Source organism: Microcaecilia unicolor, chromosome 1 (genome assembly GCF_901765095.1).
Source record: "Microcaecilia unicolor chromosome 1, aMicUni1.1, whole genome shotgun sequence".
Lineage (NCBI taxonomy): Eukaryota > Metazoa > Chordata > Amphibia > Gymnophiona > Siphonopidae > Microcaecilia > Microcaecilia unicolor.
This window is the reverse complement of record NC_044031.1, coordinates 312605896-312626560: the sequence shown is the minus strand read 5'-3', so window position 1 is coordinate 312626560 and position 20665 is coordinate 312605896. Positions and strand designations below refer to the sequence as shown.

General features: G+C 43.0%; 1 protein-coding gene across 1 annotated transcript in view; it reads left to right on the top strand.

Moving 5' to 3' along the window:
- The window catches only part of LOC115477518 (voltage-dependent T-type calcium channel subunit alpha-1I-like), an 84948-nt gene extending 72284 nt beyond the window's left edge, over positions 1-12664 (top strand). The window contains exon 3 of the mRNA XM_030214481.1: positions 12572-12664. Coding sequence (XP_030070341.1) covers positions 12572-12664 — 93 coding nt within the window. The remainder of the gene's footprint in view (positions 1-12571) is intronic.
- Positions 12665-20665: the final 8001 nt, after the last annotated feature.

The following is a 20665-nucleotide window of genomic DNA, read 5'->3' as shown; positions in this document are numbered from 1 at the left end:
CATACACTGGACTCTTGAGACCATTTCCCACCTTCCCTCTGCCATTGTCCCTACACAAGGAAACAAAAGCTGGACAGCTCCATTGCAGACAGTAGCGATACACAACTCTTCACCATAGTCCAAATAGAGTTTTGTTCTTGAAAAATAAAGATAAGTATTGTGATAGACAAGCAAAATAGAGTTTATATTAGTTGTTTCATAATAGATGAATAGTGTGTCTTGTTGTGTAACAGGGTGTTAACTGGGGATGATATTGCTGCCAACCTCTTTGCCCTCATGTCTGGGTCCTTTTGCCAAACCTTGTCCATCAAAACAGGCTCTTGTGTAATGAGGTGCAGGCCAGATCAGATAGTAACTTGTGTTTCACTGTCTGCCTCTCTGGGTTTGGGAATATTGACGACCTATTGCTCTTACTGTAGTCGCGAGGAAGGGGGTAGTCATTATTTAGTTAATAACCCTTGTTGGCCAATTCAAAGATGTTGGTAATTGGGATAAAACCAATGTACTTGCTGTGCTAGTCCCCTTCAGCATGAAAATTATTGAGCTTTATTTTCCCATGTCATTCAGGCTGAAAAAAAGAAGTAATTACATTTTTCTCTGGTTGTCAGCAAGGGGAGGAAGAGGAAAAGGATAGGAATGCAAAGTAGGTAAGGTGACAGAGCTGTGTATAACAAGAATCCTGGGAGGCCCATTTCTAAAATTCTAACTGGGTGCTTATAGGTCAGTGTTTCTCAACATCTACAAGTCAAGTACTCCCTAAGTTGAACAAATTTCATATGAGTACCCCCAAGCTCTGATCAGCAGAGATTTTGACATGGATGTTCCAAAAACTGATATATTCTAGTCACAAAATAGAAAATAAAATTACCTTTTCTACCTTTGCTGTCTGGTCATTTTATTTTTCTAATTATGTTGGTCTGAGCTCTAGTTTCTGCTTTCCTCCATCTTCTCTTAACTCTATTGTCATTTTTCTCTCTCCTCCTTTTCCTTTCAGCTTTATTCAATGTATTTTTCTGCCTCTCAATCCATATTTAATTCATTCATAATATCCAGTCTTCAATTTCCCTTTTTTTTTCTGTATCTACAGCTTTTCATCTCTTTCCCTCACCATGGCTCTCCTATTCCCCTTTCCTTTATTTCCTCAGTCTTGCACTAACTCTCTCCTCTTCCCCCTTCCATACAGCATCTCCATTCTTTCTCCTCCCCTTCCCCTTCCATCCAGCATCTCCACACGTTTTCTTCCACTTCCATCTTGTATTTCCCCTCTTTCTTTCTTTCTCTCTGTCTTCCAGCCAGCCTCTCCCCTCTCTCTCTGTCTCCCCAGAAGCGGAGCCAGGTTGACAGCGCGAGGGGAGTGAGAGCAGACTTCCGCCGGTGCTGGCGCACATAATCAATGCAACACATTAAGAAAAAAATAGGCGCTGGAGCTGGCAGAACTTTGTTTGGGGGAGCGGCCGCTCCCCTGGCACCCCTCCTGGCTATGCCACTGTGTCTCCCCCTTCTATCCAGTCTTTTCTCTCCTCACTCACATGTACCCTTGTATCTACTGCCCCCCTCAGCTACTGCTTCTCCAGACTAGCAGCAGCGGCGGCATAACAACCTAAACAGTCATGGGACAATAGTCTTCATGTGCACTCTATCAGCTCTGCCAGTTCCCTGCATTAGAACAGGAAGTTGATGGCAGAGGGGGTGGAGGACTGGCAGAGTCAACAGCGCGTACATGAAGATTGCAGCCTCGTGACTGCTTTAGGTTGTTTTGCCACTGCTGCTGGTCTGGAAAAGCCACAGCAGCAGTGGGGGTGGCAACAGGAGGGAGGTGAAGAAGGTCTTATATTGGGTGCTGTGTACTCCCTGCTGAGGTCTCTCATTCACTGTGGGATTTTTCTTACAATGCTTCCCACCTCCCTGTGGGTCATAGGCAGGGTGATTTTCAAAAGCATATCTGCTTGTATAACAGAACTTGCAGAAATTGTTTTTTATGAACTTGTCTGCCTGATCTGTGGTTAAATGTATGAGTGTACAGCCATACATGCATAGCTTTACCTAGAGTGAGTGGAGATGCTCCCAGGAGCAGGGTTGGAGAACTTGGTTGCATTTTTGCATGTATTTTCTGACAATTCAATCATAGGTACGTAAATTAACCCAGAAATTCTGTGTGTTCAAAAGAGAAGATATAACTGTCTGCACATAGTTTCCATGGAGCAATTTTTGAGGCAGAAGTATGCATATAATTTCACCTTTGAAAATCCAGTCACCCAGAGCAAACTATTCTTCTAATTTTGGGGGGCAGTTCTATGAGTGGGAGCCTCCTTTTAGGTTTCCTGATGCTGCACAGTGAGATCCTTGTAAGCTTCATTTCTAGTCTTGTACTTGGTTCTTCAATGGCAGTGGGTTGTAACACAATAAGACAACAAATGGTGTGGCTTAGAAAATGGTATTTTATATAGAAATAGGCTTATTACAAATGTACAGCACTTAGAACAGAAAGTGGTTACAGAGCTGCTTCTGTGTGTCTTTGTATGTGAATATTTCTCTGTCCTCCTTTAGGTGACGGGGGGGGGGGGGGGGGGGGGTTGTGTGTGTGTGTGGAATGACTGTCTGGGCATGAGCGTCTGTGATATGAAAGTGTGTGAGTGTCCCTCTCTTGTGTATGTGTGTCCAAAATGTGTGGATATATGAATGTGTGTGTGTGTAGAACAACTCCCTAATGCTCAACACTAAGATGCAGATATCTGTATGCTCATAGCATTGAGGATTATGTCTGACTCATGCACAGAGGATTTCCATAGTAAGCTCAGCTCCTGTGCGCATGCGCCTGGCAAAAACCTGAACATGAAGCACACATTGGTGTCTGTTTTCTGCGGCCTAAATATAAGCATTTATAATTTTTTTTTTTAAATCTTGGAAGCTTATATTTGAACGCAGGAAACAGACACCAATGTTTGCCTTCGCTTTTGGGTCTGCTGTGACTCATGTATATTCGTTTCTCATGACCAGTGCTTAAGGGCTTGCACAGGTTTCCTTCTGCTTCCAAAAGCAATCAAAACCAGCAAATTTTGAGGAAAGAATCATGAGAAATCCTCTCTTCCAACACTCTAATGCCTGCTTTGACCTGGCATTATTGTTTGCAGCTGTAGGACGGCTTTGTTTTGGGTGCTTATTTCTGAGCATTGAGGTGGAATACAAAATGACCTCATTTACATGAGCTTGACTACATTAGCATGCTATTTGAGCTGTTCATCTGCGTGCTTGTTCGTTCCTGTGCTCCTGGCCTCTGAACAATATGTGCAAGTAAAGGCAGGTGCTAGTCTGTTGCCAGTGGCCTCTAGCGCCCGCGTTTACTTTTGATCATTGGGGCTTCAATGTTTATGAGTGACGTGTTGGAATGTTTGTCCCTCTTTGTGTTTAGATACCTGAATTTTCAGCACCTTCCTGTGTCCTAATTTGGTTTGTTTGATCTGATGTCTCCTGATTACCAAGAAGGTATGAATACCTTTGAAGGCCTGGTTTGCAAAGATAGCCTGTCTGGTAAACAAATCCCAACAAGCCAACTAATTGCATCATGTAGGATTACCAGGAATTGATGGTGGTGGTGGAGGTGGGGGGTCAGAGTTGCCTGGAAGAGGCTAACTCTCAGTCTTCAGTAGGTCCTGAATCCCTAGGCCTCGATGCTCAGAAGCAAATGCTAGAGGCCATTAGTGCCAGACTAGCGCTCCTGTTTGCTGGCGCACTATGCTTGAAGGCTCCCACCGCAGCACGCCGAGGGATAGTGCAACAAGTATGCAAGTGCATGCTGATGAGCTAATTCCTTATTCCTCCACAATGCTCAGCAGCAAGCGTGCCAAACAAGGGCACGCTTGCCACTGAAAACCCTAGGTCAGCTCAGAGCTGGTGTTAGGGTGTCCCAGGAAGGAGAAGCAAGTGCATGGAGGTAGGATAGTACAGGGGAGTGTGGGGAAATAGTGTTTCCTGAATCCTGTGCTGCATTTACCTCAGACCCATTGTCGCGCCCCCCCCCCCCTTCACTCACCATAGACACCTCAGACCCCACACAAACACTGAACAACCATCTGCATGGAGTGTGCTACAGGCTCCGTCAAACCAGGGTGAAAGTGAGCAGCTCACATCAACAAGTCAGCACCTCTTCTTCCTCCTCCCCCCCTCTGGTGCGCTAGGCATGTGCTCAAGGGCTATGCCTAACACAGAACTCTTGAGTACATGCCTCAGGCACCATTGTCCCCTTGATGCTCAACGCTAACAATGTGCCTAAATTTGCAAGTCATTAGCATTGAACGTTAGGGAGTTGTGTTGCAGCAGTATTTTTCCATCGCTGTACTGAACAGCACCCGAGATTTTTTAGCATCTTCTGGACCTTAGGCTAACTTTCCGGTCAGGCCCCTGAACATCACAATGCCATGCTGACAACCCTGTTCTATAATGGCACTGTTTCATTATAGAACACTAGCATAACCTGGCATTGGTGTGCCTTACATTTAGCACCTACAGTTACACTAGCCATAGCAGGAGTATGTGTAACTTACAGAATTCTGCAAGTTACACATGTAACTTGGAACACCGTCCAAGCTCTGCCCACATGCACCCCCCCTTGCAGTTGTGCACTATAGCGCTTTTATTTACTTACATTTGCACATTTTAATCCATCTTCTGCTCAATAATTAACCTTTGTAACCAGCTGAAAGTAATTCAGTCCTTCAATTCTAAAATGCATCAGCAAATAAATATGTTTTCAATGATTTTTTAAACTGACCTGTATCAATCATTGTCCCTAATCTGCGCAGGCAAATGATTGCACAGCCTTGGACCTGCAATAGAGAAAGTCTTTTGCCTTGTCTCTTCGAAATGAATCTTCCGCAATGCTGGAATAGATAACAAGCTAGTACCTACTGATCTTAGAGCCCTATTCAGCTGATAAATTTATTTTATTTATGGTTCATTTATATCCCACATTTTCCCCACACATGCAGGCACAATGTGGCTTACAGAAAATTAGGAGGAATTACAAATTATGAAGATACAGATAAAGGGATAAAAAAGGTTAAACAAGGGGAGTCTTGACTAACAGTGGAAAACTAAGCAGGATGGGGAACGTAAAGGAGAATATTAATCAGCAGGGGAACAAGAACAGTTCTCAAATAATAATCAGTCAGATTTTAAAGCCTTATGAAATAAAAGCAAAATTTTAAAATGCATGCTTCACCAGTAACAAATGAAAATCAATCGCTATCGGGGAGGGAGATAGGCTGAAAAGCCAGAAATGAGACGTGCTGCTGTATTCTGGACAACCTTCAGTACCCTAATACAGGACTTAGCCAAACCCATGTAGAGGGCCTTGCAGTAATCCAGACCACTCATGATCAGGCTCTAAATTATATGTTTAAAATCCTCCACAGGGATGCAGCCCTTCAACTTACTTAACATCTTTAAGTTAAAAAATGAACTCTGAAATACCTTATTAAAGTAACTTGGAGCACTGCCCAAGCTCTTCCCATATGCACGCCCCCATGCAGCTGTACGCTATAATACTTATTTGTACCCTTATAAAATAGTGATTAGGGCACTTAGATGTGTAAGTGCTACTTATCCTTGCATTTATGTGTGCTAAGGGGCACGCAACCATGAGTGTCTAGTGATAGAATTTTCCTTTTTACGTGCACACATGGTTAAACAAGTACCTGTACAATATGCTCTGAGGTGGGGCAACAGAAGCCAAACTTGGTAAAGAGAGTGTGGGGGGGGGGGGGGGGGGGAGGAGGAGAGGTGTACAGGCCTATTCTATTCTATCTGGTTCTTGTTTACCAACTGTATTCCTAAATCAGGATTCACAGCTGTTCACAAAAAGAGAATCGCAAGCAATAAAGAGAAGAATTTTCATAAACCCCAAAACAACCTTAAACAATATGATACTTGACCCTCAAATAAATGGGTCTTTAGCATCTTCCTAAAAGATAAATAAGTAGATTGTAATTTCAGGAGCACAGGAAGTGCATTCCATTGGTGTGCCCCTTGAAAAGGCAATGATTTTTCAAGAAAGGATTTAAATCTAACATTTTTCACAGAAGGAAAACCTAATGCTAAATTTTGAAGATAACAAAGATTTCTCTTTGAAGAAGAAACCACCAGTAAATCCACCAGACCTTCTGCATTAAACCCCAAAATCGCCTTATAAATCATACACATCACTTTAAAACTGATGCACTGCGCATTAGATAGCCAATGTAACTCCCTTTGTAGAGGTGAAACACTATTAAATCAGCCCAAACCAGAAATCAATATTGCTGCTCTATTTTGCAATAGCTGTAAGCAAACTTTCAATTTACAATTTTAGAATGAAAAGAGTTACAATAGTCTAGTTGGGGGAGAAGAATGGCCTGAGCCAAAATTCTAAAATGTTCTTTACGTAAAGAGGATCTAATCATATGTATTTGCCTGTTTTAGAAAAAAATCTGTTACTTAGAGCACCAACCTGTTTTTCAAAAGTAACTCACCTTGAGCTACTACTGAAAAAGGTGTGTGGAAAATCGAAATAATTGTGATATCCCCCTTCTCACTCAGGGTGACCTGGTTCTCAATATGCAGAGCATATGCAAATTAGTGTGCTACCCCTTCTCGCTCAGGGTGACCTGGTTCCCACTAAGCAAATTAAACAGGTTTCACCAACTGCATATTTCTCCGGCAACTCTTTATTCCAGCCCCTGGGCACACTTCTTCTAGCTTAACACTTTATGCTTTCATAGATCTTCACCTTGAGCCTCCCCACACGGGCTCAGTACTACACCCATACTTTGGGGACTTTGCAGCCTGCTTTGCTTTGCAGCCTGCTTCTCTCAGTACTTTGGACACACAGTCCCCCCTTTGGACACACAGTCCCCCCTCTTTGAACACACAGTCCCCCCTCTTTGAACACACAGTCCCCTCTTTGAACACACAGTTCTAGACACACAGTCTTTTCTTCTTTGAACACACAGTTCCTATAAGTACTGAGGACACACAATCAAACACTAATGCTTTAGGGACTTCTTACCCCAGGACTTTCAGCCTGCTGATCTCCTTTGGACACCCAGTCCACCCCTAGTCCATAAGGTTAGCCAGTATCTTTCAGGGGCTCTCTCTTCTTCTGCTGCTAGCTCACTTCCCTTCCTTTCACAACTCAGGTGGGGTATAAAGTGGTTAATTAGCTACCCAGGACCCAGCCCATAATCTCCTACACTTGTGGACCTCCCAGGGCTCTCCCTGGTCCTAGCGACCTCCATCTATTCTCGTAGCGCCCTCTAGTGGCCTCCCTGGATAGGACAGCCTCATACCTTCTCACATAATAAATAAATAAATCTAAGATAACCCCCCAAACCAGAGGTTAAAACTACAGAACTATTTGGAATGTTTTCCCCAAACCAGAGTAACTTAGTCTTTTGTTTATTCATTTAAAGAAAATGTCTTGTTGCCCAACTGTCAATATAAGAAATATAGTGGCACTTCCCCTGATCTTCACACTAGAGTGAGTCATTTTATTATCACGATGCCAGTTCATGCTTACACATGCGTGAAATGATGAGGATCCTGGTAACACTGTGTGTGATCTTCTTTCCAGTTTGGATACTCACTCCCCACCCCACCCCTCCCTATACACCTTACAGTTCAGAAAGGTTGGAAAGTGTTTCTCAATTGCTGACACGCCAGGATCCTTTCTGAATATGGTTACTACTTCCCCTTGCTAATAACAGAGTAGTGTGCTATGCAGTAGATTGATTGCTATTTAAGGAGGGAGGGAGGAAGGACAACAGCAAAATCCTGGCCTTCATTGTCAGCTCCTCCTTTGTTGCACCAATTTGATCATCAGAGACCAGTTCCACCAGCAAGGCTGCTTGACCCTCTCTGCATTTCAGCTCTGCAGTGCTGCTCCCTGAGGTAATTAGTTTTCTATAATTGCACATTTCAGGCTGCCAGGAACGGACAAGTTAGAGTCGACATGAGGTGAAAAACTAGTAGTAGTATGTGTGCCTCCTTTACAGCTTGCTGAAACAGAACTGGCACCTGTTGTACTAGGGCACCACAAGCCTTCCTTTTCAACTATTTAGGCTTTTTCTATTCCTTTTACTTTATTTATTTTTTAAAATATTTCCCTCTCAACCTAACTGTCACAGCTACAGTCTTAAGGGGAGGAACCACAAGCCATGGCATCCTCCAGTCTGGTTATTGTAGATCTTAAATCTGGCCACTAGGTGTCACTGTTGAACAATGGCTGAGATTTACTTTGTGAAGGGCCTGTGTGAACTACATCCACAGCACCATCATCTCTGGCCAACCCATGGAGCAGATGCCTGTTTTGTTCTTGGTACTGAAACCAGGTTTTTCATGGCAATGTGAAACACATGCATCTCAGTGGCTAGACCATATAGAGATCTGAGACCCACTCGCACATAAATGTTTTGCCATTGGAAGAGGCATTGGATTCACATTTCTAGAAATGATCTTTATTTTGTTTACTCACAGGTCTGATATAGCAGGTTGCCTCAGACTTGGTCTTGGAGGCAATTTCTCAAAATGGCTTAGTTTTTGCACATACCATGACAGGAATAAACCTCACTCTTAAACCAGGGCATATGGAGAATGTAGATGTGTGTTTGAACCTGCCTCTCTAGTGCTGCATTCCTTATGCATGCCCCATCTTTACTGCTGATATCTTCCCAGGCACAACCCTTCGTTCCTGTTCTGGATGCCCTTCTCTCTTTTCCTATTTTTTTATTGAGTGTGTGTATATATGTTGGGTGGTGTGTTTGGGGGGGGGGGGCTCTAGGCATGTTCTTTAGTGTCTCAGGAAAGTCCTCAGTTTCTAGAAAATGTTTGCATATGTGACTGTATTGGGGGCTTAAACTGAAGGCACATACAGTACAGGTCCAGCCTTAGGGGGTGGCAACCAGGTCCTCTGCCCTGTGCTTCCATGCCTCAGGAGGCCCCCAAGTCTGCCTGAAGCTAAAGGAAGTTCAGCCTGAAAGGGGGCTTTGGGGCCCCCTCCCCAGTTTCTGCCCTGGGCCCCTGCATATCTAACACTGACCCTGGGAGTATAGAGATGGCATCTGCTTCTGAAACAATTCTACAACAGTTGACCCTCAACAATGGGCAATGTTGTTGTTTCAGGTGTGTGTGGGAAGGGGGGCAGTCTCATCAGAAACCAAATATTAAATAGATATTAAGATTTATCCTCTACTGTCCTAAAGGAGACTCCCTCTAAAATAGATTGGGACACATTTCCCCGATATTTAAAACCATTTAACCAACAAGGAATGGCTCCTGTCTGGTTAAATGGCATTTAACCGATTATCTGGCAATATTCAGTGGGAGATGGCTGATTGTCTCCCGCTGAATATCTCTGGTTAGCACTTACTGCCAGATTCTATATATTGCGCCTTAAATTCCGTGTGTTAACTGAAGCGTATTATAAAACAATGTGCATAACTTAATTGTTTAGCTAATCAGCACTGTCAATTGGACGTTAAGCACTTAGCACTAATTGACATTAATTAAGATTTACACGCACAACTCGCTAAGCATATTCTGTAACGTGGTGCGTGTAAATTCTAAGTCGCATAGTTGAAAAGGGGGCATGAGCATGGGTGAGGTGTGGGTGTTTCTAAAATCTATGCGTGTTGTTATAGAATACTCACACTCTGCGCATAATTTAGGCATTGGGATTTACGTCAAGGAAAACATAGCGTAAATGGCCATAACTTTTGGTCACGTGGAGAAGCGTTCGGTATATTCTATATACCACATGGCCTATTCTATAAAGTCTAGGAGTATTTTAGAGAATATACCTAGGCGTATTTTTTTTGTACATGGAATTTTCAGGTGCAATGTATAGAATCTAGCCCTTAGCAGATAACTGGTTATATTGTGCAATATAACCAGCTATCTGCTAATATTCAGCACATAGCCGGCTAAGTTTGGCGGCCACTTTAGGCCACCGAAATAGGCATTGAATATTGGCATGGCCGGTTAAATTTAAACCGGCCAAGAAACACCCAGATATTCAATGGCAGTCAATGGAAATGGCCCGGCATTGAATATCCGGGCTGACCGCTGACCACGGGAGTTAGTTGGGCTCTCTCTCGCGGTCTGAATATCAGGTCCATTGTCCATGTGAGGTAGTGCTTATTTTCACCACCCATAATGTACCTTTTTTGTGGGTAAGTGGATTTCCTATGCTGTCAATCCAATCATAAGCACTAGATTCACTTGGGGGTGGGGGGGGGAAGGTCACAGGTAGAGTGGGAAAACAGTGAAAGAAATGTGCATATTCCTTTTGTGTAGGTAGAGAATGCCTTCTCAACAGGCCACGTTTATTCTGATTAAGCAATGGGTGTTCATCCCTAGGAGTTGAACATGCAAGGACCAGACCTTCCCCCTATCTGCCCCCTGTTTCCTCTTCATTTTATGGCAATCAAGACATAAGGACATATTATACCTACTGCTACAGTTCACATCCATATAGGGGTAACATTAAGTCTCATCCTTTCAGGCTGGGAGTCCCTAGATGTTTAAAGTCTCCTTATCATGCTTAGAGGGACAGTATCTTTTTAAGTCATATTGCAGGTATTGCCTTCTACTGGTGGGCTTCTGGGGTAGTGTGCCTGGTACATCCATATGATCTTTTGAACTGAGATTGTAGAAAGGGGCATTTTTCTGCCAGTTAAGAGTATATACAGTGGTGGAAATAAGTATTTGATCCCTTGCTGATTTTGTAAGTTTGCCCACTGACAAAGACATGAGCAGCCCATAATTGAAGGGTAGGTTATTGGTAACAGTGAGAGATAGCACATCACAAATTAAATCCGGAAAATCACATTGTGGAAAGTATATGAATTTATTTGCATTCTGCAGAGGGAAATAAGAATTTAATCCCTCTGGCAAACAAGACCTAATACTTGGTGGCAAAACCCTTGTTGGCAAGCACAGCGGTCAGACGTCTTCTGTAGTTGATGATGAGGTTTGCACACATGTCAGGAGGAATTTTGGTCCACTCCTCTTTGCAGATCATCTCTAAATCATTAAGAGTTCTGGGCTGTCGCTTGGCAACTCGCAGCTTCAGCTCCCTCCATAAGTTTTCAATGGGATTAAGGTCTGGTGACTGGCTAGGCCACTCCATGACCCTAATGTGCTTCTTCCTGAGCCACTCCTTTGTTGCCTTGGCTGTATGTTTTGGGTCATTGTCGTGCTGGAAGACCCGGCCACGACCCATTTTTAAGGCCCTGGCGGAGGGAAGGAGGTTGTCACTCAGAATTGTACGGTACATGGCCCCATCCATTCTCCCATTGATGCGGTGAAGTAGTCCTGTGCCCTTAGCAGAGAAACACCCCCAAAACATAACATTTCCACCTCCATGCTTGACAGTGGGGACGGTGTTCTTTGGGTCATAGGCAGCATTTCTCTTCCTCCAAACACGGCGAGTTGAGTTCATGCCAAAGAGCTCAATTTTTGTCTCATCTGACCACAGCACCTTCTCCCAATCACTCTCGGCATCATCCAGGTGTTCACTGGCAAACTTCAGACGGGCCGTCACATGTGCCTTCCGGAGCAGGGGGACCTTGCGGGCACTGCAGGATTGCAATCCGTTATGTCGTAATGTGTTACCAATGGTTTTCGTGGTGACAGTGGTCCCAGCTGCCTTGAGATCATTGACAAGTTCCCCCCTTGTAGTTGTAGGCTGATTTCTAACCTTCCTCATGATCAAGGATACCCCACGAGGTGAGATTTTGCGTGGAGCCCCAGATCTTTGTCGATTGACAGTCATTTTGTACTTCTTCCATTTTCTTACTATGGCACCAACAGTTGTCTCCTTCTCGCCCAGCGTCTTACTGATGGTTTTGTAGCCCATTCCAGCCTTGTGCAGGTGTATGATCTTGTCCCTGACATCCTTAGACAGCTCCTTGCTCTTGGCCATTTTGTAGAGGTTAGAGTCTGACTGATTCACTGAGTCTGTGGACAGGTGTCTTTCATACAGGTGACCATTGCCGACAGCAGTCTGTCATGCAGGTAACGAGTTGATTTGGAGCATCTACGTGGTCTGTAGGGGCCAGATCTCTTACTGGTTGGTGGGGGATCAAATACTTATTTCCCTCTGCAGAATGCAAATAAATTCATATACTTTCCACAATGTGATTTTCCGGATTTAATTTGTGATGTGCTATCTCTCACTGTTACCAATAACCTACCCTTCAATTATGGGCTGCTCATGTCTTTGTCAGTGGGCAAACTTACAAAATCAGCAAGGGATCAAATACTTATTTCCACCACTGTATTTACACAGAAGGAAGGCAGCTTCCTTCCATGCATCTTAGATAAATTCTTTGAAGAGATAATACCCCATAAGAAGGGTGAGGCTCTCTGGGACTTGAACACATCTCCACAGAGCAGCAGTTCCTGCTTCTTAAATGTCAGAGAGGAACACATTTTGCAACTGTTTCTTGTCCAGTAGCCAAAGAGGTGTCTCTTCTAGAAGGCATGTCATATTAAAACGTGTGCTCTATTTCTCTGTGCTTTCTTCACATGTTTTCAGGTGTGGCATCCTCATCTAGAAACCCTGGAATTAATCCATTCCCCCTCCAGCACTATCATTTGTCTGTACAACGAAGACATCAGAAAAATGTAAATAAAAAGTGAGATGAAAAGACAGCATTAATATAGTCATTTAATTTTTCTCTCTCTCAACTTACAGCACTATAACTACATAAAATTTAAATAAGAACTCCTTCCCCCCAGCAATAGAGTGAGCGATAGAAGCACATTAAATATTCACTGTGGTTCTCAGACTCTTGGTTTTCCAGTACATGGCAGCTCGCCTCACACTAGGAGCTGCAGGGCTGTTAAATATTTGATCCAGCTTCATCGTAGTCATACACAGGGATCCACAGAAATAGAGGGATCTGCTGAGGGTTAGAAAATTCATTCCATCACACATTTTTCTGACATGTTTTTGTATATATTGCAGTCCATTGTATCTGGGATTTTTTTTCCTTTCCAACTAGCAACATTTAGTTAGAATTGAAATAACACTGTTGTGGTTGTCTTTCAACTGATATGTTTTAGACTGGAGCTTGAGGAGCATGGATGACTCAGGAGATTGACCTGAATCCAGAGCCATTCACCTCTAGATCAAGGCTTCAAATCTACCTTACCTCAGTTATGAACCTAAAGAAATTGCTGTTTGCTGACTGTTAAGGAGACTGAGATCAAATGTGATATACTGTTGTGCTCCGTTTGACATGGTATGGAAAGTGATTTTTGGTTGGCTAGTCTTATCAACAAACAGCCTTTCTGAATCCTTTCAAGAAGAGATACCAATTACAGCACCCTATTCTGTGTTTTTGTTACATATTGTCAATTGTATGTTTGCAGCAAATGTTGAGTGTGAACAAGAAGTACAAACATTAGCACAAGGTGTGTACATTAGTAAAAGGGCTAGAGATGCCTGGGAACATTCTTCCCTTCATGTAGGTAATGCCACGAGATATAAGGGATAGAAATATCTGGGAATGCTCTTCCTTTTCTGCAGGGTAATACAATGGGATAGTTTTTTTTTTGTTGTTTTGTTTTAATTCTAAGCATTGCCTGTTCTGTTATGCTTCATGCCTTTGAACACAGATTAAGGGAGAGCTACTTTCCTAATAGTGCTATCTCTTTGGACTAATGAAAGCTAGAGGTCTCCATGGTATGTGTGTTGCAGATATACATTTAAATAATGTCATTTTCTTTCTCATCTGCTCAAGTGGCACTCTTCCCTTTCCTATTGCTAGGTCACCTCCCAAGCAAAGACACAGAACATCCCATTAATCGCAAGGTTAATTACATTTCCATGCCATTAAATTGTGCAATAGTTGCATTCCAGGCTGGTTAGGAATCCCTGCAGTGCCAGGGCCAGGACCTGGTGGTTCTGTCACTCTGCTGCGCCGATTACCTTCCTCGTTTTTAAATTGTAGATTATATTACAAAGATAAAATTGATTTTTTTCCTCACATCCTGAAATGTATTTTTGTCTAAGGCGGTTTTTTAAATAGTTGTTTAATTGCTTCTCTTTGTCTTTATTTTTCTCGTCATCCTTCTGTTCTTCCCAGCTTTGTCTTTTCTCTCTTTCAGCAAAACAGAATAAAGAGAAAAAGGTTAGTGAGATGGAGGGCAGAAGATTGACAGGAAGAATGAGTGAGTGATGGGAAGAAGACAGGTGGAAGGAAAGGGAGAGAGAAATCTGAAGTGAGGAATGTAAATATAATTAGGGCTTTTATTCTTAGGTGTTTATAAATTTATAAAGTATTAATGCAGCTAAGTCAGCGTTATTTTAACAATGCAAAAAATTACTGTTTTCACATCACAATTACTATTGCTAGGGGATCTTTTCTCATAGAATCAAATATTTTTGTGTCAGGAGTCATCAGTGCAAAAAAAGATACAAAATCTGAGTGGAGGATAACAAAACAAAACAGAAGATACCAAGGGAACTGGTGTTTATCCAATAAACAACACTATTAATTTGTTTTTTGTATTGGAGGTGTTTTGTTGGTGTTTATTGGTTAAAACCTAAAATCAAAAGTCTAAAATATGATCAAGGGAGTCCAAACTTTTTCCTCTCACTTGAGCTGGGTGGGGGAGGGGGGAGACCCTTTTGTAGCACAGTGTGTGTGAAACAGCTCTGTTGGACATTTCTCATGTTATTCTAGCAATACATTTCCTTTGGACAATGAAAATGCACACAAAACCCATTAACACAGTGGCCTACGTTGGCCCTGTGCATCTCCTTTGGCTAAGACATCCACAGATTCAAGGTGTCACAAGTTGAGTTTCTTTCTGAAGATTGTCATGTCTGCAAAGTTGTTCCATCATTTCTGTTTGCAAGACCTTCATTGGCAGTCATTTTTGCAACGTAATGGCCCTGCCACAGTACAGAAGAGCAAACAAGAGACGGAGTAGCGGCAGTGGGCAGGAAAGAGTGTGATTCTTCCCCCTTCAGCTGCAGACGCCACAATACCACCAAGGTGGGTGGACCCTTCAAGGTAGGACTGTGTAGTGTGTGGGGGTTGTGGGAGGTGGATGACGCGACGGTGATAACTGTGGTGGGGGGGGACAGCAGGCTTTGGCACAGTATAAGGCAAACCAATGGACTGCATTATTGGCTTATAGCCCATTTAGTTTGCTTAAGCAAATGAGAGATCTGCATGAAATAAAATATTTTTATTATTTTGACTTATGAAAACCACTTGTCTGTAAAACGTGCTCATAACAGAATAATCCATTTGTACAAAAGAGATGAGGTGAAGATGTGATTCCATGTGCCCCAATGAAAGGACAGTTTAATTTCACTTCCAGCCTTTATAACATCAGGCTTCCCAAGGCAGATTACAGCAACAGTTAAGATGAACCCATCAGTAAACAGGATATGCTCACTGAAATTTGGCTATACTGTATTGTATAGAACAGTGTAAAAAGAGGTGCACAAAATATAGCCTTTATTAGTGCTGTTTCCACCAGTTATAATAATTTTTAAGCAGTTTTAGTGATATTTAATTTTATTTCATGATATTTATAGTTACATATGAGAAGTTTTCAAATAAAAAGTTGTTGAGTAAAAAAAACAAACAAACTTTTTTTTCTTCACCTTTTAAGGGAGTGGGCTGAAAAAGGGGACGGGGTGGGAGAAGGGGGAGGGAGAAAGGAGATGCTGGGGGGGGGGGGGCGCAAACTGATAGTTTGCATGGGGGCGGGCGCCAGAGACCCTAGCATTGGCCCTGGTTTTGATTCCATTTGAGAGAGCTGTCCATGGTACTGAATAGCAGTGAAATGTGGTCCTGGCTTGCTTATCTGCTTATGTTTTAGTTTGATCTGGCAGTTTTCATTAGTTTCTCCATTAGAAATCTGTAAATCGGCCACATGGTCTTCCTTGCATTCCTTTTCCAGGCATTATAGAGTTGATGTGCAGACATGTGAGTATACCGTTTTTGGTGAACAAGTGCTTTCAGTGGGATTACTAGGGTCCCTTCCTTATATGCACTGCTCTGTTACTTCCCATCAGTCATTTTCAGGGCTGGTCTGGAGGGATGGTAAAGAAGGAGAAATTAGATCTTACCTGCTAATTTTTCTTTCCTTTAGTCCCTCCGGACTGGCCTAGAACCCTCCCTCTGATTCATTTCTTTCGCTATATACTGCTGATTGTTTTGGTTACCGCGGATTCCACCATAATGCATTTGAATCCTCAGACTTTTCCCACTCCCGTGTCTTGCGTGGGTGGTGAAGGGGACGCGCTGGCTGGTTCTCCAGTGACCTCCTCCAATTTACCTTTTCCCCCAGAGTTTGTTTTACTCCTCCATTACGTTTTTGTGTTGATGTGATCTCTGGTGGCCCGCCCTCTTCTTGTACTAAGTTCTGAAGCTAACGTCGAAGCCCGTTAACATTTACACTCCAGCCCATCCCTATCTATTCAGTCACGATCATGGCATAGACCGTAGAAGTCTGCCCAGCTCCCATTTTGTTTCCCAATTACCAGTGTCGCCACCCAATCTCTGCTAAGATTCCGCGGAACCATTCCTTCTAAACAGGATTCCTTTGTGTTTATCCCACGCATGTTTGAATTCCATTACCGTTTTCATCTCCACCACCTCCCGCGGGAGGGCATTCCACATATCCACCACCCTCTCCGTGAAAAAATACTTCCTGACATTAGTCCTGAGTCTGCCCCCCTTCAACCTCAATTCATGTCCTCTAGTTCTACCGCCTTCCCGTCACCGAGAAAGGTTCATTTGCGGATTAATACCTTTCAAATATTTTAACGTCTGTATCATGTCACCCCTGTTTCTCCTTTCCTCTAAGGTATACATGTTCAGGTCAGCAAGTCTCTTCTCGTACGGTTTGCAACGCAAATCCCATACCATTTTTGTAGCTTTTCTTTGCACCGCTTCCAGTCTTTTTACATCTTTAGCAAGATACGTCTCCAAAATTGAACACAATACTGCAAGTGGGGCCTCACCAACGACTTGTAGAGGGGCATCAACACCTCCTTTCTTCTGCTGGTTACGCCCCTCTCTATGCAGCCCAGCATCCTTCTGGCCATGGCCATCACCTTGTTGCATTGTTTCTTCACCTTTAGATCCTTAAACACCAACACCCCAAGGTCTCTCTCCTGAGTCGAGCTTACTAATCTCTCCCCTCCTATTCGGTATCTCTCTTTCGGGTTTCTGCACCCCAAGTGCATCACTCTACACTTCTTGGCATTAAATTTTAACTAACATTAACAACAAACAGTACTCCTATTCTATATAAATCCCTTACTTTCTATGCAGTGACACTTGTGGAGGAGCACACTAATAACCAGGATTGTATGAAATTGTTTGGTTTCAATTTAGACCATGGAATATGATGTATTAACTACCCTCCAAAACTGGCAAGGGCAAAGGGTACTGAAACAGAGAATCTTGTGGAACATCTGCTTACAAATAATTTAAAATATATAAAAAAAAAAGGAAGGCGGCATACAGAGGCCCATGCAACTTAATTTAACAAATTGCAATTTTGCGGCTGTCTTTCGCCCTGTAATTAGATTAGCAGTCACAGTGTAATGGCTCATTTGAGTGGTTAAGAGATTCATTTCGCAATCACAGAGTCTATAACAACTTCTCACCACCAAGGAGAGTGTGAACAGTTGGCAAACGTTCTGCAATACATTTTGTACCACTCATACAGACACACTCATACATGCAAAATGATACATGCATATGCACACACACGCAGACACATGCAAAGTGATGCATGCATACACACACATACATACAAAGGCTTTTATGCACACACACACACACACATGCATACATGCTCATACGCCCCTCCTGCACTTCCCCCCATGTTGCTCTTATTAGCAGGTTTTCTCTATAACAATTCAGTAACAGCTGGCCCACTCAGTCTGCCCAGTGGCCCTCTTCTTTGGTTTTGTATCACTTTGGAAAGAAGAACATGCAAATTCTCATTCTTCAACCAACACCAACTCTGCACCCCATGCCAGCATGTTTTCTCTGACTTTTCACCTCTGTTCCTCCCACTGTCCTGTATAGTTGTCCCAAGCATGTATGGATTCTCTTAAGATACTGGCCCCTTCTACCAGGGCATTCAATGTATTGTCGTTCTCCTCTCTGATTCTTAGAAGTCCAAATTCCAGGCCCTTCAAGGTCTTACTACCAAGCTTTGTAACAATATTAGGCTTGTAATCTCGGTGTCAGGAATGGGGCGGTGCTGGAAGAACACTGAAGAGGGCATTTTATAAAACTCTTTCCTGTGTAGGAAGCTTTTGTAAAATTGTGTGTGTATGTATGTGTGAAAAGCGTGTGATCAACATGTATGTATTTCCAGGGATAATATTTCAGCAGAATGGATGTGAAGTTACAGTGTGTGTATGTATTGTATAAAATAAATGAGTACATGTATAAAGTACATACATACATTTACGCCTTCTTAAAACAGGTGAAAATTTGCATGTCAGCATTTGTGCACTTTTGAAACTGCATCTGGAAACCTCATTTATAAAAACCCATAGATATAGGGCCAGCATTAGAGGGGGTTAGCGCGGGAGCCCTAACCCCCATGCCAGAAGGGGCCCCAAGCCTGCCCAAAACTGAAGTCAAAACAGTCTGTTGGCAGGCTTTGGGACATCTTGCAAATTTCTGCACTGGGCCCCAGCATGTCTAACTCCGGCCCTGCATAGGCACCTTTGCTACCCTTATAAAATAGGCACCTTCCTGGGCTTCTCCTAACTCCTGTTCACTTGTTCACTACCCATATCTATTTTATCATTCTCACCATAAGTAATTCCCTAATCCCTTATCTGTCCTCTTTGTCTATCTTGATTAGATTGTAAACTCTGCTGAGCAGAGACTGTCTCTTACATGTTTAGTGTACAGTGCTGCATACATCTAGTAGTGCTACAGAAATGATAAGTAGTAGTAGGTATCCTGTAATAAAAATCAAACCTGTAAGTCTGGCAAATACTTGACCAACTCATCCTCGTGTTTCAAGATGGAACCTTTCTTTCTTAGTGCTTAACTGGTTTACACATCTTAATATTTTATTTACTTAGTTGTTGTAATTGATATACCACCCTTCTGATGAAATAAAAATCAAAGCAATTTACAATACTGATTCAGCCAAATCAATAATTGGAAAATATTTTAAGTTTAAAAACAAATTAGGATTTCACAACTAGATAACACTGAATTCTACTGTTATCTCAGGGAAGGTGAGCTCTTCAACTACCACCGCCGGATAGCGGCTAGTGGCAGGCGAATCACCAGAGCAGGATGGCACTAAGACAAAAACCAGGCAAGTCCGAGCTGGAGCTGGTGACAAGCAGGAAAGGGGCTGGAGACAGGCAAAGCTAGAGGTGGAAATAGAGCTGAAGCCAAGCAGGGCTGGAACTGGAGCAGAAGCCAAGCAGGGCTGGAACTAGAGCAGAAGCCAAGCAGGGCTGGAACTAGAGCAGAAGCCAAGCAGGGCTGGGACTGAAGCAGAAGCCAAGCAGGGCTGGAACTAGAGCAGAAGCCAAGCAGGGCTGGGACTGTATCAGAAGATAAGCAGAGTAGGAACTGAAGCTGAAGATGAGCGGGGCTAGAACAAGCAGGGATGGGACTGGAGCTGAAGACAAGCAGGGCTGAAGTCGAAGCTGAAGACAAGCAGGGCTGGGATTGGAGCTGAGGATAGGAAAAGCAGGTCAAATCCGAATAGGGGATAACACAATACCAGGCACACAAAACTAGGCAGGAAACCTTGTTGTGAAGGCAATGCATGAGAGTTCTATGGTTCCTTATAAAAGTACTCACTAATGATGTCACAACCTCTGGTGCCCTGGAATGAAGCTTGGAACGCACTGAAGAACATAGCAAGGGTATCAGAGAGAGGCTAGAATACTGGGACATCAGACTGAGGCTTGGATAGTCTCTGTAATGAAGCTTGGAAAACAGGAAAACAGAGATATCAGTGGAGGAGGAACATAGTGTCAGGGAGGCAGTCTGGAGAAGTCACGGAGCTCGACCACCAGAAGGAAAGGTGAGTCAGGGTGTGGGAGTACGGCCGTGACACCTACATCCTAAAATTTCTTACAAAGCTAGATAAATGGAGTGAGTACTAGTGCTTAGTTCAGGTAATCTAATACTAACAACAGATTGCACTAGTATAAAACATTTAAAGAAAGCTGAAGAGACGGGACGAAAGAGGGACCCTTGGTTAGGACTTGCTATTCTATAGATGTTAATATTCTGTCCGATAAATTGATCACCACTGACGGTCTCTCTGGGATCTCGTCCATGGTCTGTTTCTCTGTGCACCTTTTCCTCTTTTGTTGCGTCTTCCCCTTCTCGTCACTCCTGTACCTAAAAAAACCACGTCCATCGCCACTTCTAGATGAGTCATCGTTACTATTGGACAATGAAGGCTCAGTGAGTTGGGAACTTTACTCCCGGCTGTCTTTTTGATGTATCTTCCTCTTTTTGATGGACCTACCGGTATATGTTGTTGCTCAAATAATCTTTCTCATCCCGGGAGAATTTTTTCAACTTCAACTTTTTAACAGTGTCCCTAAACTTTTCTATGTTGTCTTTTAAACATTGATGTTGTTTTTCAAATT